Genomic DNA, 17,768 nt, shown 5'->3' with positions numbered 1-17,768 from the left:
TAAATGCATCAGTTAGTGGATGTAAAACTAGAATGTATAGACTGGGTTGCTTGTATACCTTAATATCGGAACTAACAGTATTACCAGATTCCAGTTTTAAAAGAACATGCCTAATAAACATAATGTCTAAAATAGTATCAGTCAAGTCACTCCGTTGTGAGGGAATAAAGGAAAGTGAAGGGACAAGGTTTAAGAGCTTCCAGGCTCAGTGCATCTGAAGAAGGTTTTAATATGGAAATGTCCAGTCTTAGGAATAGGCTCATTACCAGAGGTATGGTGCAAATGAGATTAATGAAATCCTGGCACACATACCTATGTTGAGACAGGACATAGGTTCACCGTACTTTTCTGATAGATCGGACTCCTTCCAGAACAGCTCCTTCTGCACTATGAGCTCGAGAAAGGTTAGTGTACCACTGTTATACTCATGATATGAAAGGAATTACTGAAGCTATTAAAAGATATTGGGAAATCCTTACGATTGGCCCACATATTAGAGACATCATAGGTGATCGACCATCTTTCACTTACAAAAGTAAAAAATCTTTAAAAAGAATTTTATGTTATCCGAAAGATTCTGTTAATCACAGACAAAGCTTTATTGAGAGGTTTACAACAGCTTGTTCGAAGTGTAATTATTGTGAATATATAGATAGCTCTGTTTTTTTTTTTTTTTTGTACATCCAGATAATGGCCATAAACTTCTGTTCAACATCCATGCCGACTGCACTGCGCAGCATGTTGTACATCTTGCCTGTTACATGGAATGTTGATCGTTCTATGTAGGCAAGACTGATCGAATGTTAAAAGACCACCTTGGGGAACACTTATACAACATTCACATCGGCTCTATAAACAATGCTGTCTCTAAGCATGTTTTAAGTACTGATATACTACATATTTTTCAAGTTTACTGCCATTGATAAGATTATACCAGCTATACGACAAAGTCACATAAGGAACATGACAGAGAATAGAGAGATCAGGTGGATTATCAGGCTAAAGTCTGATCAAGGTACAGGTTTGAATGAGAAAGCCTCATTAAAACCAGTTCTGAAAAAATGTGGTTTGAAGAATTAAATGTTGGGTTGTGTGTATGTGTCTTTTATGTATATGTTTAATATATTTTTATGTTGATTTTTATGCTTACTTTTATAAATATTTTATTGTTATGAGGCTTTATACAAGATGTTTATAGGAACTGACATAAGTGAGTCTCTTAGTATAAGAACTGATGTCAGACCGTTTAATTACCTGTAGGTTCTATTACAATGCTCATTGGTAGTATTCAGTTGGAAAGTTACTTAAATACATTTTTCTGATCATGTTTTAAAAGGTTTGATGAAGCTGTGTGTGAAAGCACTTACCTGTTTCTATTTTGCTTTTGATTAAACGTTCTTTATTTGATTGAAATAAGTTTGTTTTTATGACTGCTCCGACCGTGTTTTATTTTGTGGCTATATTTTATGTTTGGATTCTAGTACCTTTAGTGAACCACCAAGTATTTATTCCCATAGCCATTATTTTTGGTGTTGTTATCAACTAAAAGTTTAATTTAGGGGGTTGTTTGAGGTGGGCCTTAGGACCAAACCATACTTTTTCTTGAAAGCAATGTCAGAATTCTCCTTGAACCAGGCCATTCAGATCCCTCCTTTCTTTGCAGGATTGGAAACTGGCAGGGAAAGATGCCTACTGGATGTGCAGTACAGATTTTGTTTCTGAGTTGGGTTGAGGAGTTTAGCAAGACAGAACAGCTCTTTTTGTCGCCTTTATTTGGAAGAAAGTTTGGCTGGGGTAGATTACAAAATGAATTATTTTTGTTCTCCGGCACTGCATGATCCACTAGAAAAAGGCCAGTCCACCAAGGATATGGCTGTTTCCAGTGTTTCTCTAAGAACGTTTTCATCATGGACACTTGTGTCATGGCAATTTAGTTATTAGTTCTCACCTCCAGTAAGTTTGTTGCTTAAACGATGACAGCAGGGACTTGACCCCCCCCCCCCCATACCTTGGTTCTTCAGAACTCAGTTTTGTGATCCTTTGTCTCTTGACTCTCCTTCAGCTGCTGCCTTCTGAGAGTTATTACTACTTGATATTTTTCTCAATCATGGACAATCTGAGAAGGGTCCCATTGTAGATTAGCTGATAGGTAAGAATTTTTCTGATATTTTTCTAATGCATCAGACACTGGAGGGGGTCACTCCTTGGTAAGTCAAAACTTTATTTTTGTTGTTCCTCTTCATCTGGATGACTCTTACATCCAGTGGATCCCAGTAAGTTAGACAAGTACATGTATCTATGTATCCCTGTAACAATGTAGCTATGCTGCTTGTTGTGATTGTAGGATGTGTGCTTGCTTAGTCGTTGGGGTGAATTGGTGGGCTTATGTTAGGAGTACTTTCCTAGTGATTGTGACATGATGTTCATCACTGAATGGCGTATATGCCCCTAATCATGGTAAGTTCAGAGAAAACTAGCCAAGGATGGAAAATTAATCCTAACTTCAAACTCTTTAAGGAAGGTCACATCCTGCATTAGTCGATACTATAGGAACATATCTGTGATGCACTGTGGAGCTTGTCTAATTCCCTCTTAAATTGTTCTAAGGAACTAGAAGACAAAATATTCTACATGGTACTGTTTTATAACTTAAAAGAGTTCTTAAGGATAAATGTAGCTAATTAGAAGATTCATACAGTGTCAACCCCCCCCCCCCCCCCACACACACACACACACATATACTGTGTAGATCTATAATAGCTAAATTCAAGAGTATTATCTCAATTGTAGAATATGACATTTGGGGTTTGAAGCATTGTCATGAGCCTGGAATTTCTAAAAAAGCACTGCCATTATGTTTTTGTCATTTTATTACTGATGATTACTGCGGGAGTGATCTGCTAAAATTATTAATTTGCTACAGAATGTATAAGACAAAGAAGGGGTGCTGCAGCAGTTGTGTTATACTATCTTCCTGAAAAATTACTGCTGATATGGGCTGCTAGACAAAATATCTGCTTTGATGTTGTAGATAAATTAGTCTTATAAATGTAATAGAGAATAAACAAAAATACAGTACCTCTTTGTGACAGTTTGTTTTTAATTGATAGTGTACCTAAATTGCAGAAACCTGCTTTTGGTAATACTGTTCTTTTTCAAATCTGTAGAACAACCTCCTAAGTCGGATGGTGCTTCAGGACAAAATTCAGTCGGCCTGGCCCAGGGCCCAGCTCCATTGCCAAGGAAGCCACAAACAGTGAGTTCTGTACAGAATGGAGCCGTACTTAATTTGTGATACTGTATAAAATGCACAGGCTGTTTATTTTTTCTTCTGTAGTGGAACACCGCATGTATTACAAAAGAAAGATGTACTGTGACTATATAAAAAAAACAGCATTTCCTTTTTCACACGCCACTTCAGTGCAAGCATGACTGCTTGGTAGATGGTGGCGTTTAGTGGAAAATCTTGCATGATAACAAAAAAAAAAAAAACAAATTCATAATATTTGAGGTAATGAAAAACAGGGTTAATATTAAACTGATGATCCCTGTATTTTGTTTCATCTTTGATGGTTAAGGCTGTCTTGTAAGTGATAAAATTCTGAGGGAGGGTGTAAAGATAGTTTTGCAGTGGTACCTTATGCAGCACTACAACCTGCAGCAGTGACAGTAGGAGTTGGCTCGGGAGTTGGACAGAGTTTGGAAGGGAGGTTCCAAATGCTGTTTTATTTATCGGAAGGGAGGGCCCAAATGCTGTTTTATTTATCATTGTCAGGACAGACATCATGTCTCAGGTAGAAAACACCCCTTTGTAGAATCTGGACAGTGGCTGCTGTTCTACCTATTCTGACAGTCTAAATTCATTGTCCCTATACTCACATTTGCAGGCAAATGTAAAAGGGACATATAGATTGCAGCTGAGAAATGGCCTAGAACACCATATTAACTAACAGTGAAGTTGACCACAGGAAATATAAAAAAAAAAAAAAACCAAGATGAAGAATGTTAGCTTGGTACTGCAGAAAGATGGCATCTCACTGCAGTGCTGGCAGCTAAGAACCCATAGTGAGATAGATTTACTTATGGGACTAAATGTTTTAGGCAACTGTGTGGAAAAAAGTAAACCTGTTCACAGGTAAACCTTAACATAGGTGGACCTAGTGGCAGACTTACTGCTAGGAGGAGTATTTAAGCAAATTCGGGATATTTGAGAATGGTGTTAAGAAATGCTACTAATATGAGACAGCCTTTTACAGGTTTAGGCATACCTCTCACCCTCTTAGCACAAGAAATCTGGACAAAGCCCCTCTTAGCACAAGAAATCTGGACAAAGCCTATGATAATGGTGGGACAAAGGCCCAAAAATAGGGACAGAGTTTAAGTATTTCTCTTATAGTGCTAAAATAGCAGGTTTTGCATCAGTGTGTATTTTCTGAAGGATATGAAAGCTGAAACTCAAATGTGTAATTATTTAGTGACTTCAGTCCTCCGAGATTTGCCAGAAACCCACAAATTTTATGAAGAACAGACCAAAAATATGAAACAAAAATCAGGACATTCTGCAAAAATCTGGAAGATAAGAGGTATGGATTTAGGGCACAGATGTTTTTTTTTTCCCATAGTTGAGAATGAACTGCTTTTCAGGTATCTAATGCATAAACGAGATATGCAACATTAGACTAATGGCTATCTCTTCAAGTCAACTTCACAGAAATAGTTTGTTCTCTTATGTCTCATTACAGCCGAGTGACGTCTCCAGGCGTTTCTGCAGTTACTGCCTACTGTGCCTCTAGGCGTCAAATATTGCCTGTTCATATTTGCATTAATAATTCCAAAACCATGCTACATACAAGGTATAAGAATGTTTTATCTTGAAGCATACATGATGGCAAACACAACTGTATTGCTATATGGCCTTTGTCAATGACTGTTTGTTAGAACTCTAAGGTAATAACTTCATTTTTAAAGGTTGAAGCCACACCCACTGGGAGTTAAAGGTACACACTCCAAATGGCTGTACTGGAGGGAATGAGTTGACTTGAGTACTAGGCAGAAAGTACAGTTGTGTAAAATCTTACCATAACAGTAGATGTTTTACTCTTCACTGTTGCAGTATTCTACATAGAAGCGATACCCTGCCCAGGGCAGCCCAACACTTGGCCAGTATGCAGAAGCCTAAAAAAGATCTTGAATGCTCCTCTTGTCACATTTATGCTCAACACACAGAACGTAGGGCATAAAAGTGACATATGGACGCAACTACCCAGAAGTTAACTGCCCCATAAGAGAACAAACAAAGGAAACCATGCATATCCAGAAGGGAAAAAATGCAGAGCAAAGAAGTGGGTGTAGGAGGGAAGGAACAAATACTGCAACATTGAAAAGTTTGGCATCTACTGTTGTAAGATTTTTCACAATTGTACTATGTCCTTCTATGCAGTGTTCTACATACAAGGGAGAGTAAAAAAAACTGAAGAAACAGAATAGGGGGTGGAATGCTGATAAGAGTCTCCCTCAACAAACCCATATAAAATGGTTTCAGCAAAACCTGCTCCGGCCCTAGAAACCATATCAAATGTATAACGCTTAATAAAGTTATGCATTGAAGAGGAAGTAGCAGCTTCAGGGATGGAATTGGTGCCAAACCCCTTGAAGGAGACACCACAAGAGGCGCAACAGCCCTACTGGAATGAGCTGTAACAGAAGTAGACAGAGATTTGCCAAGAAAAGAATAACAAAAGAAAATGACCTTAGGTATGCAGGAGGAGATGGTTTGCTTAGAAACAGCCAAACCCAAAGACCTGGGATGAAAGGAAGCTGATCAGACCTACAGACAGTCCTAGTTTTATCCAAATAGTACCTGAGCTATCTGTGCAAATCCAAGGTATGCAGGACCATCTCACCAGCAGACTGAGGAGGAGGGAAAAAGAAGGGAGTTGTACCGACTGATTCAAGGACAACTCATTTACTACCTTGGGCATAAAAGAAGGATTGATATGAGGGTACACCATGTTGCATTGAAAAAAAAAAAACAAAAAAGGAGGAATGGCCATAAGAGCCTGGAGCTCAGAACCCCTGTGAGCAGAAGTAAGAGCCAGCAACTAAACAGTCTTACAGGTACAATATTGCAAAGAAGCAGAATCTGCAGGCTCAAAAGGAGCCTGAGTCAATTTTTCTAAAACAAAATTAAGTTCTGAAAGAGGAGGAACAGGCTTTCTTGGAGGCATAATATGCAGTACACCTTTAAGAAATTGGTTGACCTCAAAATGAGAAGTCAAAGAAGGATTCAAGGGCTGACAGATGTGCATTCATAGGAGAATAGGCTAAGCCAGACTAGACCAACTCATGGACTAAAACTAAATGCCAAGAAATGCATAATAGTATCCTTTGGGAAGTCATCCATCCCTGGTAACTATCATATTGACAACACACCCCTTAGAGTTGACCCAGTAGTCAGGGACTTAGGGACACACACTGTAATCTAGCCTTTGATCATCACGTCTACAGTGGTGTGGAAATCATCCTATAGTGCGCAACTTATAAACAAAGGTTATGGCATCTAAGTCCAAGGAGATCATTGTTCCACTGCATTTGGCATTCATCAGACCTGTCATTGAGTACAATTCTCCCCTTTGGTATGTACCTAACCAGGCATATCCAACAACTGGAATATCCAGAGACGTTCCTCACTAAAAGAATACAGAGCATATGTCCTATGCAGACAACCTCAAGGCCCTATCCCTATATAAATGTATGATTGCCTATGTCGTAAATGATGGTTTAATAAAGATGTTTCTTGTTTAAAAAAAAAAGGGAAGGAATTGAATAATTTATGTAATTTTGCTTATATTTTATGATATATACCAATATATGTAAAGTATAATGTCTGTAAACGTGAACTTATTGACACAGTTTGATTGCTTTTATATAAATGTAAATTTGCCTATGTCACAAGTAATAATTCAATAAAGGTGTTTTAAAAAAAATAAGACACCCCTAAGAATTGACTTGGTGGTCAGGGATCTGGGAACATATGTAGACAGTAGTCTGGCCTTTGACCAACATGTGGCCAAGGTAGTAAGAATATCATTTTATGTCACCCAACTTTTATAAGTAAGGGCATGGCATCCAGGTCTAAGGAAGTCATAGTGCCACTTTATTTGGCCCTTATCAGACCTATCATTGAGTATAATGCCTCCTTCAGCATGTACCTGACCAGACATATGCGATAGTTGGAACACCCACAAAGGTTCCATACCAGAAGAATCCAGGGTATAAATGCATTGTCCTATATAGATCACCTTAAAGCCCTGTCTCTATAGTCAGTCTACTACAGATTACTAAGTGGCAATCTCTGCATGGGGTAGAAGATATCCTTAGATCCAGATATGATGAACCTTTTGCACATCCACAAAATGAACAGCATCAGAACCACTAGATCCAGAGATTTAAATTTTGCTTGTGACATAAATAAGACGTGTTCCCAAGATAGATGTGTGTCTCAGAGGATTCCCATGCTCTTGAATAGGCTCCCCATCCATGTGAAGCAGTGTCCATCCCTAGCCTTATTTGTGTATCCCTGACCAATGGATGAGAAATTGGAAATTGACCCCAGGTCTGGCCCCACATGTCTCTGACAGACTAAGGCAGACAGTGATGCTCAAACTAACATACCCCTCCCCCCACATAACCTCTAGAAACTTCCTAACATACCATCTCCAAATAAACATCAGTGATTCATAGGGACATAATTGTGTTGGGTTGCATGGCCCAGCTTATAAAGGCCCTGCAGTCGTTGGCCTAATATGTACCTATGAGCTTCAGTTTCCTCTCACATCCCAAAAACATACTTTAGCTGAATTGGCAACTTTCCAAATTGCATTTTGTGTGTGTGTGTGTGTGTGTGTGTGTGTGTGTGTGTGTGTGTGTGTGTGTGTGTGTTTCTGTATATATATCTATATGGGTCTACTTTGACTCGCCAAAATTACATTTCACCGAATCCAAGTTGGCCAACTCCACTTCTCCAAGATGCTGTTAAATCGAAAGCAAGGACTGCCAAAGTCCTTTTCCTGTGAAAGGAACCACTTGGCCACCATGGTGAACTTTGCCCTTTCTTCAGTGTAGTGTGATCTCGGAGTTGGTATATTTAAGAATAGGGGGGTGCTGAAGCCTCACACTTGGGTGGGTTTAGTTGTAGTCTGTTCAGATTTTTTTTCATGGTGGCCAAGTGGTTCCTTTCACAGGGAAAGGATTACAGCAGTCTGTGCTTTCAATTTAACAACATTTCGGAGAAGTGGAGTCTGCCAACTTGAATTCACTGAAATGTAATTTCAGTGAGTCAAAGTAGACCCATCTCTATATTTGCAATGGTGATGGACAGGTTGACAGACGAGATCAGACAGGAGTCCCCGTGGACTATGATGTTTGCAGATGACATTGTGATCTGTAGTGAGAGTAGGGAACAGGTGGAGGAGACCCTGGAGAGATGGAGATATGCTCTAGAGAGAAGAGGAATGAAGGTCAGCAGGACTAAGACAGAATATATGTGTGTGAATGAGAGGGAGGATAGAGGAATGGTGAGGATGCAAGGAGTAGAGGTGGCGAAGGTGGATGAGTTTAAATACTTGGGGTCAATAGTTCAGAGTAACGGTGAGTGTGGAAGAGAGGTGAAGAAGAGAGTACAGGCAGGATGGAGTGGGTGGAAAAGAGTGACAGGAGTGATTTGTGACAGACGAGTACCTGTAAGAGTGAAAGGGAAGGTCTACAAGAGGGTAGTGAGACCAGCTATGTTATATGGGTTGGAGACAGTGGCATTGACAAAAAGGCAGGAGTTTGAGCTGGATGTGGCAGAATTAAAGATATTAAGATTTGCACTGGGTGTGACGAGGGTGGACAGGATTAGGAATAAGTATATTAGAGGGTCAGCCCAGGTTGGAAGGTTTGGAGACAAAGCCAGAGAGGCACGATTACGTTGGTTTGGACATGTGCTGAGGAGGGATGCTGAGTATATTGGGAAAAAGATGCTAAGGATGAAGCTACCAGGTAACAGGAAAAGAGGAAGGCCTAAGATAAGGTTTATGGATGTGGTGAGAGAGGACATGCAGGTGGTTGGTGTGACAGAGCAAGATGCAGAGGACAGGAAGAAATGGAAACAGGTGATCTGCTGTGGCAACCCCTAACGGGAACAGCCGAAAGAAGATGATGATTTTTATTTTATTTTTTTATTTTTACTTGTATACATATATTATTTTTCAGGTTTAGGAGACATGATCTGCCTTTTTCAAACCCGAACTGGGTAGGGTCCAGGTTATGAGGTTGCTCATCTAAGGAGAGACTACTGTCCACCTGTGTCCCAAGGTCTCTTATTACACTTTCGGTGTTGTGGTAGTTCATGGGTACAGCGTTTTTACCAAAAGGGATGACGATGCACTTTTTGACATTGAGCTTGAGGCCATGGCTTTGACACCAGGCATCTGTCTCAGTGAGGCCCTTTTGTAGGATGTCCACATCGTTAAGAGTTTTGATTATGGCTCCTAGTTTAGAGTATTATATTATATTATATTATAATCCTATATTAGAGTATTCCCTCTAATATACTTATTCCTAATCCTGTATCTATCTATATATATATATATATATATCTATATATATCTATATATATATATATATATATATATATATATATATATATAGAGAGAGAGAGAGAGAGATGTATGTATGTGTATGCATATATGAATTGAAAGGACTGTAGGATACTGGAAATAACTGGAAGAAACTGGAATGAGGCTGCAATGAATGTCTTTATCTGTTAATTACCCGGAACTGTACTAACAGGTGTCAGTCTATCCTTCATGTGCCAAATCTTCTTGTACCTTTCAGAATAAAAGTCTGCATACACTATAGTTTGGTTAAGAATGTTTTATTATGTACAGTGGAGGTAGATGTCAACAATATCCAAATCAAGTCTTACTGTCTTCAGTAACAGTGCTGATAAACTGAAATAGATTGAATTATAATGTCCATAGCTTCTGCACTCACAGAATTATTCCATTTCTCCTGAATAATATAATTAATATTCTGGAATGCTGGATATTTGACCTGATTTATGCACTCACTCTCAAGTACCTTCACCAGACTTCTGTGGACTGCACTACAATGACTTTCTAAGCATTAGTCTGAACTAATTTGTTCCTGTGTCTGAAGTATATCTCCTAAGTAATACCAAAATCCTGTAAACTTCTGAGGTTTTACACCCCTCTTTAACCGTGGTAACCAAGCCTATTTGTACTTAATCATCATAATCATCATCAACAACCTCCATTTCCCATTTTCTACATGGGGTTGGGGAGTTGTGTTAACTCTCGCCATCTCTGTTGATTCAGTGCCACACTCCTGCTTTCTTCAACACTCATGTCTGACCATCACAGATCTTCTCTCACACAATCCATCCACCTCTTTGCTGAATGCCCTTGTTTCTACTTGCCCTCTTCCTGTCTGTCCAAATCGTCTTCATCGGATTGTCTTCTGCTTTTCTGCACATACGCCCATACCACCATAATCTGTTCTCTTTGATCTTTTATGCAGTTGGAGCTACTTTGACTTCTGCTGTTATGTCATCATTTCTTCATCTGTCCCACATTGTGCATCCTGCCATCCATGTCAGGCCCTTCAGTTAGCTTCCTCATATGCCTGCCTTTACTGCCCAGGTTTCTGTACCATACAGTAGTACTGGTCGCATCACTGTTTTGTATACTTTACTTTTCAGCTTCTTTGGCATTCTTCTATCATAGACTACACCTGACACACTATGCCAGTTGGGTGCAGACTGTATGATTCTAGCTTTGATCTCTTCATTCACACTTCCCTTCTCCTCAACCACCCTTCCCAGATACTTGAAAATGTTAACCTGTTCCACTATCTTCCCTTCTATCTCAATTCTCAGTTTCTTCTGATTTCTCCAATTTACCACTATCCATCCTCCTTTATGCCTCCCCCATCATGACTAATCTCCACTGCACAGAAGCAAACAAAATTGAATTTTTTTACAACAAGATAGCCAAGTTTGCAACTGACGCCTCCTATAGATCCCACCACTGTCTATCCCTCAAGCAACTCAACTGGCTGGAGTTGCCTCACCTACTCCTACTCCTTCTCAATCAACTCTCAATAGCACACAAGCTCTACTACCTTCCTGACAAAACCCCAGCACTTCTCCAACTAATTCAGCCCTACGTCACCACTAGAACCTAAAGATCTACTAACCAAAACCTCATAACCTGGACCCTACCCAGTTCAGGTTTGAAAAAGGCAGATCATGTCTCCTAAACCTGATAGACTTCTTTGAAGCGGTCACCAAAGCCGTAGATGAGGGTAAGGTGGTACACACAGCCTATCTAGATCTCGCCAAGGCTTTCGACACCATCCCTCATTCTGGAATTATAGACAAACTCACTAAACTAGGTATAAATCCCTATGTCACAAGTTGGGTTGTCAACTGGCTCACTGACAGAACCCACACTGTGAAAGTAGCAGACTCTAAATCCAACTTCAGACCAGTGACAAGTGGAGTACCACAAGGTTCAGTCCTAGGTCCTCTCCTGTTTGCTATCTATTTCTCTGAAGTACAGGCTAACACAGAAGGTCTTTGGCTAACAAAGTTCGCAGATGGCTGCAAACTAGGAGCCATAATCAAAACTCTTAACGATGTGGGCATCCTACAAAAGGGCCTCACTGAGACAGATGCCTGGTGTCAAAGCCATGGCCTCAAGCTCAATGCCAAAAAGTGCATTGTCATCCCTTTTGGTAAAAACGCTGTACCCATGAACTACCACAACACCGAAAGTGTAATAAGAGACCTTGGGACACAGGTTGTCAGTAGTCTCTCCTTTGATAATCACATTGCCACAGTAGTCAGGAAATCCTTCTACATGGCACACCTCATCACAAAAGGTTTCTCATCCAGGAAAAAAGAGGTCATTGTTCCCCTCTACTCACTCATTAGACCCATTATAGACTACAACGCCCCTTTTGGTATGTACCTCACAAGACATCTACAACAACTGGAAAGGCCACAGAAATACCTCACAAAGAGGATTACTGGCCTCAAACAGATGCCCTACGCAGACCGTCTCAAAAAACACCAGCTTTACTCTGTCACATATCGCCTACTCAGAGGCAATCTCTGCCTAACATACAAAGGTATGTCAAACCCAGAGCTGTTGGACATATTTCATGTAAAGAAATCCCAGTCCCTCCGAGCTACATGCTCTAGGGACCTAAACCTTGTCATCACAATAAACAGAACATGCTGGAGTGATAGATTCCTGTCCCAGAGACTTCCCATACTCTGGAACAAACTACCTATCTATATCAAACAAAGCTCCTCATTAGCACTGTTCAAGAAAAATCTTGATGATTGGATGGGAGATAGGAAATTCACCCCGGGGATCACTTCTGTGGCTCTGGTTGACAGGGGCACTGGAAAATAATTTTCTTGGGTGGCAAATGCCAGGGTACCATTTGGCTAGGCTTATATAGGCCTTAGGGCCAATAGCCTAGTACCTACCTATGAACCTGTGAACCTATGAATGTCATCAAACCTAAAAACGATGCTGGGAAATCTCTCTTTGCATGCACTATTGCCAGAACTTGAAATTCACTTGCAAGCCAAATTACCTCTACCACCTCTCTTACCCATTTTAAAAGAACTCCTGAAAACTCATTATGAAAACAGCTGGCTTTGTTCATGCTGTACCCCTGGCTAATCCACCCCACTGATTCCATCAAAGATCACCTGTATCCCCTAGTATACCTGTTTATCCAGTGATATGTACCTTCTAATTCAGTGACATGTACTGTATTAAACAAATGCCCATCGTGGAAAAAAAAAAAACGAATGAAAAAATGTATGTGATTGTCTGCATTATATACAAGAACTTGTTAATAATTACTGTAAATATGCTCATAGGTATTTCTTTCAAAGTCAAAGTAAACTTTATTGTCATACAGATCAACACAGAGGAAAAAGTGCGTGTCACTGCACAAAATTTTGATACTTGGGCTCGTACCATAAGAATTATAGTTTACAGAAGGAAAAATAATAATAATTTAAAAATACTGAAATAGAACTCAAAACTAAGATACTAAAAATAAAGTATAAAGTGAGCTATGTAGATAACAATGACATATTGCACATAAATAATGTTTGTTTACCCATTTAGCGGGTTAGGCTATGGGTTTGTTGTTCAGCAGTTTGATAGCACGTGGGAAGAAGCTGTTATGGAATCTGGATGTCCTGCATCTAATGCTTCTGTAGCACTTCATTGTTGGCAGGAGTTTGAACAGTCCATAGGCTGGATGATGGATAATCTTTCATGGAGATCATATGCGTATAGGCTACTTATATGTTTTCTCATATATGTAATGTGATGTTGGAGCTATTCTCCCCGGGCCTCTGCTGAAAATGGTTATGTATCCAGTCGGACTTTCCCAGTTAACAAGTGTAAAATAAAATAAAATAAATAAAATTATCTGTACTTAGTTTCATTCAGTGTGCCTGCAGGATTGCATTCCTGTCCTTTGCTAAAGTTCTTGCTTAGAGTCTGCCTATAATGACACATTGTCTGCATACAACAACTTTGTTAATCTTTCCCCTCCAACATGTTTGCTAATGTAATCCATCACCAGTATGAATAGCAGTGGGCTCAAAGCTGTACCCTGATGGACACCCACTCCCAATGGGAACCCTCTGTGAGATCAAACACTGTTTGGGTTTGAGTCATTGCATCCTTGTACATAGCCTATGCTAATTCTGCCAATGTTTCTGTGACTTTGAACCACCTTAGGACTGCCCAGATCAGCTTTCTTGGGACCTTGTTATATGCTTTCTTCAAGTCTAAACATTCCTAATTGGAGACTTTCCTCATCTTTAGCATCTTTTCAACCATCGGTCTCACTGCAAACTTTGGGTCAGTTGTGCTGCATCCTGATCTGATTTCAAACTGCTCATCTCCCATCTTACTTTCTACTACTCTTTGTATCCATTTATCAATCACCTTCTCCAGAACTTTCATGCAATGTGACTGGAGTTTGATACCTCTGAACTGTCCATAGTTGTGGATGTCCCCTGTGTTCTTATACACTGGCATGATTATGCTTATCCTCCAGTCATCTGAGATACACCTTTCTCCCCACACTGCTATGACTACCCTCAGGAGCCATTTCTCCCCTGTCTCATCCAGCATCTTTATCATACCTACTGTGACATCATCAGGGCCTGCTGCTTTCCCTGATTTCATTTTCCGTAGTGCTGTTCTTCTTCTATAGTGGAATTCTCTTCTTCTGTCATTGTAGGCCATGTCTGGGGGCAGTATAGCTTCTCTGAGGTTTTCTTCATTCAGACACTACTTGAAATACTCCATCCATCTGCCTTTGATGTCCTGTGGACTGGTGAGCAGGTTGTTTATGGCATCCCTTATGAATGGTGTCTGACTTATTTTCTTTATCTTTCTGTCTTTGCCTTGCAATCTGATAGAGTTTCTTTGTGCCACCTACTGACTCACTTTCCAGAAACTGATGAGTGCCTCTGAAGCCCTGTTCTTTGCTACTGCAGATTCTTTCTTACCCTCTTTGTTACCCAACCAGTATTCTTTCCTAGCCTGGTCCTTCTTTTCTGTCTCTCACTTTTTCTTGCATTCCTTCTTTCTTTTGATGACTTACTGGATTTCTGCATTCCACCACCAGCTTTTCTTAAGTAACTAATTTCCATACCTGGCTTGGCCACATATGTGTTCTGTAGTCCTCGCTACCATTCTTCTTCAGCTCCACCTATTTCCTCCTCTTCTTGGGGTGCTAGAGCCCTGGTTAATTCCTTGTACTTTCACTCCAGTCAACTTCCAGGTCTTAGGTGCCTGTTGACCTTAGAGCCTTCTCTGACAACTGCATGCAGCTAATTTTGGCAACCAGTGGTTTATGCTGTGGGCCGACTGTTTTCACCTGGGATGACTTTGCAATTGCTGTTTCTACCCCAGTGCCTTTTCCTTAGTAGGAGGAAGTCTACCTGAATCGCATGTTGGCCACTTTTGTATGTGATCTTGTGACTGTCTCTGTTTCTGAAACATGTTGGCTACTACTAAGCTAACTGCCAGAGAGAAGTCTAGAATGGCTTCTGCTTCTTTATTCCTGTTACCCCACAAATGTGGACCCAGACAGTTTTCAAATCCTGTTCTGTCTGTCCTGATGTGTGCATTCAAGGCACCCATTATCAACACCAATTCATGTTGTCCTGCTTTATCTAGTAGGTCCTACAACTGCTGAATTAATGTTCTCTTCTCTTCACTATCACAACCCTGCTGTGGGGAATAGGCTGCAATTATGAATACTACTGCCCTGTCATTAGGCTGCAGTCTCTGTCAGTAATTCTGATGACATCTTTCACTGCCTATTCTGTTAGCACATTTTATTCTTATCTGTATTCTTGATTGCAGGTAACTGAAACATTCCTTTCTATGAAACTGCATGTTAAATGTATACGTCTATTTTAACATGGCTGCATTTCTAGGCCTCTGCAAAGAAAATACTTTATTTGTATCTAACAAATTACATTTAAGTGAAATCTAATTTTTATATTTTTATATATGTATATATTATAATGCGTGTGTGTACTTTGTTTTAATGGACCACCATTCCAGGAAGGATTAGTTATGTGCCTTATGTCTGATGAGTGGCAAAATACACCCACACTCTAGTTCCCTCGCAACCCTGTACAGAATAAAGTGGTTATCAGAAAATGAATGAATGAGTGAATGAAACATGTCAAACAGTACAAACCCTGTAAGTAAGATGGTTGTTGTGAACCTTTTTTTCTTGGACTGGAAAATGTACATAATTTTGCAAAGTGAAAATGCTCTACATCATATAAATACCGCATTAACATACATACATACTAAAGTGGCTGAAGAACTGGCATGCAAACAGTGTTGTTATATGTTAACATAAAGCCAGCAAGGAAAGGAGTTGGAAAGTGCGCAGCAGAACAGTAGTTGGCATACTTCTCAGCTGATCCATGATTTTGCTTTAAAATCTTGTTCTGACCTTCAAAAAATGCAACTAGTGACAGAACAAGGATCAATAAACTCTAAGTAATGTTATACATTACAGTTCTTCTAAAAGGCACAGTAATAGAAACTCTCATACTATTAGCTTGCTGAAGTTTGTAGTTTTAAAAATGTTCTTGTTTTGAGGCATTTGTCTTTCATTGTTTTTGGCTTTGACTGATTCTTGAGTGAGAGGTTTGATGACTTTTTGCATATCTCTTGCTAATTCCATTATCTTAAGTACCTTTGTGCCATTTCGACTCCTGTCTCACATACACGCAATATATTCAGCTGTTCTTTAGTCTCCAGTTTTTCATGCTGTCTCAGTCCAGCATTATCTAACATTTTTGCTCATGCATTCCCCAAGGCTTACTTAGAATTGCTAAATGTATGCTTGTAGTGCTTTCTGCTTGCTGATTACAGCCTCTGTCTTTTCCCGTCACTCTATTGAAATGTCAGTGTTGTGACATTGAGTGCTGACACATCAGGAAAAAAGACTACATGGAGAAGAGTGAATATTGAACATCACTATTCTATCTACTGCCAATCATTAGCGGACCGGAGTTCCGCTGTGGCGACCCCTAACCGGGAAAAGCCGAAAGACACAACAACTATTCTATCACGATACTTTGAACAAAAGGGAATATTCCAAGAAATGGCCAATTCTGACTTCATATATGCAAATCTATTTTTTCAGCTAGTCAGTCGTTATATTTTGTGACTTGCTGATGCAGGTCCCGAAATTTCCAATGGTTACCTCTTTTCCTGTCCCTTACTGACAAAATTATGTAAATTTGCAGCCCTCAGTAGCTCTGTTCCTTTCCTACACCCAAGAATTACTGGACTGTTCATTATTGCTCTGCTGTACCTATCCCAGATGACTGTAGTTTAGTAATGGGTTTGGAACAGAACCAGGGCTAAATCCAGTGGTAACTGTATTGAGCAGAACTGTTTCACTGAAAGAAACTAGTACTACAGAAAAAAGAAAACTGAGACAAAATGAAAACACTACATTTTATGTGGGGGGTAAGCCCTCACACCATTCCCATGGGGGGGGGGGTTGTGTCTGCCATGCAACTCCTGAGACCTGACATACCCAGTTCCAAAAAAGTACACTGAAAGGAAGAGCAACTCTCTTCTTAGTTCTATTTTATTATCCACTCCATATAAATTCCTCCTTTTGTTCCAATGCCTTATCCTGTCTATTCTTTACCTGGAATACACAGACTAATAAGTACTGAACTGTAATACCATCAACAAATCATTACATCACTGTGACCCTCCCCCCACCCATGCATGTTCCTCATGTTGTATGTCATTCATTCATTATCATTGCCCTTTTAATACATTTCAGGGTCTTGGGGATGCAAAAGCTATGCTGCCAGGGAGGAACTGAAAGGTAAGACTCTAATTGTGGACATGACACCAGTCCCTCACAGGCTATGGCAGACTGACTTATTTCTGGTACTTCTTATCTGTTTGTCTTTGACCTTAACACCCAGTTTGGATGTTAGCTGTTTACTTGGTGTGTTCCTAGTTTTATTGTACTGAATGTTGATTCTTTGATTATTGAATCTGCATACTGTAATGTCTCCTTTTGTCCTAGCAAACGTTTTTCATTTAGCTTGCCCTGTCACAGCAGTCTTATTCACGATTAACACCCCCAACATAATC

General features: G+C 39.9%; 1 protein-coding gene across 6 annotated transcripts in view; it reads left to right on the top strand.

Annotated features, from left to right (window-relative positions):
* Positions 1-17,768, top strand: part of ASAP2 (ArfGAP with SH3 domain, ankyrin repeat and PH domain 2) — a 2,005,955-nt gene that overhangs the window by 1,907,906 nt on the left and 80,281 nt on the right. For all 6 annotated transcript variants that reach the window (XM_044079125.1, XM_044079114.1, XM_044079099.1 and 3 more), the window contains one exon: positions 3,168-3,256. In XM_044079125.1, the coding sequence (XP_043935060.1) occupies positions 3,168-3,256 (89 nt within the window). The remainder of the gene's footprint in view (positions 1-3,167; positions 3,257-17,768) is intronic.

Source organism: Protopterus annectens, chromosome 1.part1, assembly GCF_019279795.1.
Source record: "Protopterus annectens isolate FY-2018-M chromosome 1.part1, PAN1.0, whole genome shotgun sequence".
NCBI classification, from domain to species: Eukaryota; Metazoa; Chordata; order Ceratodontiformes; family Protopteridae; genus Protopterus; species Protopterus annectens.
Note: the sequence above shows the minus strand (reverse complement) of the source record. Positions and strands in the feature narration are given on the sequence as shown.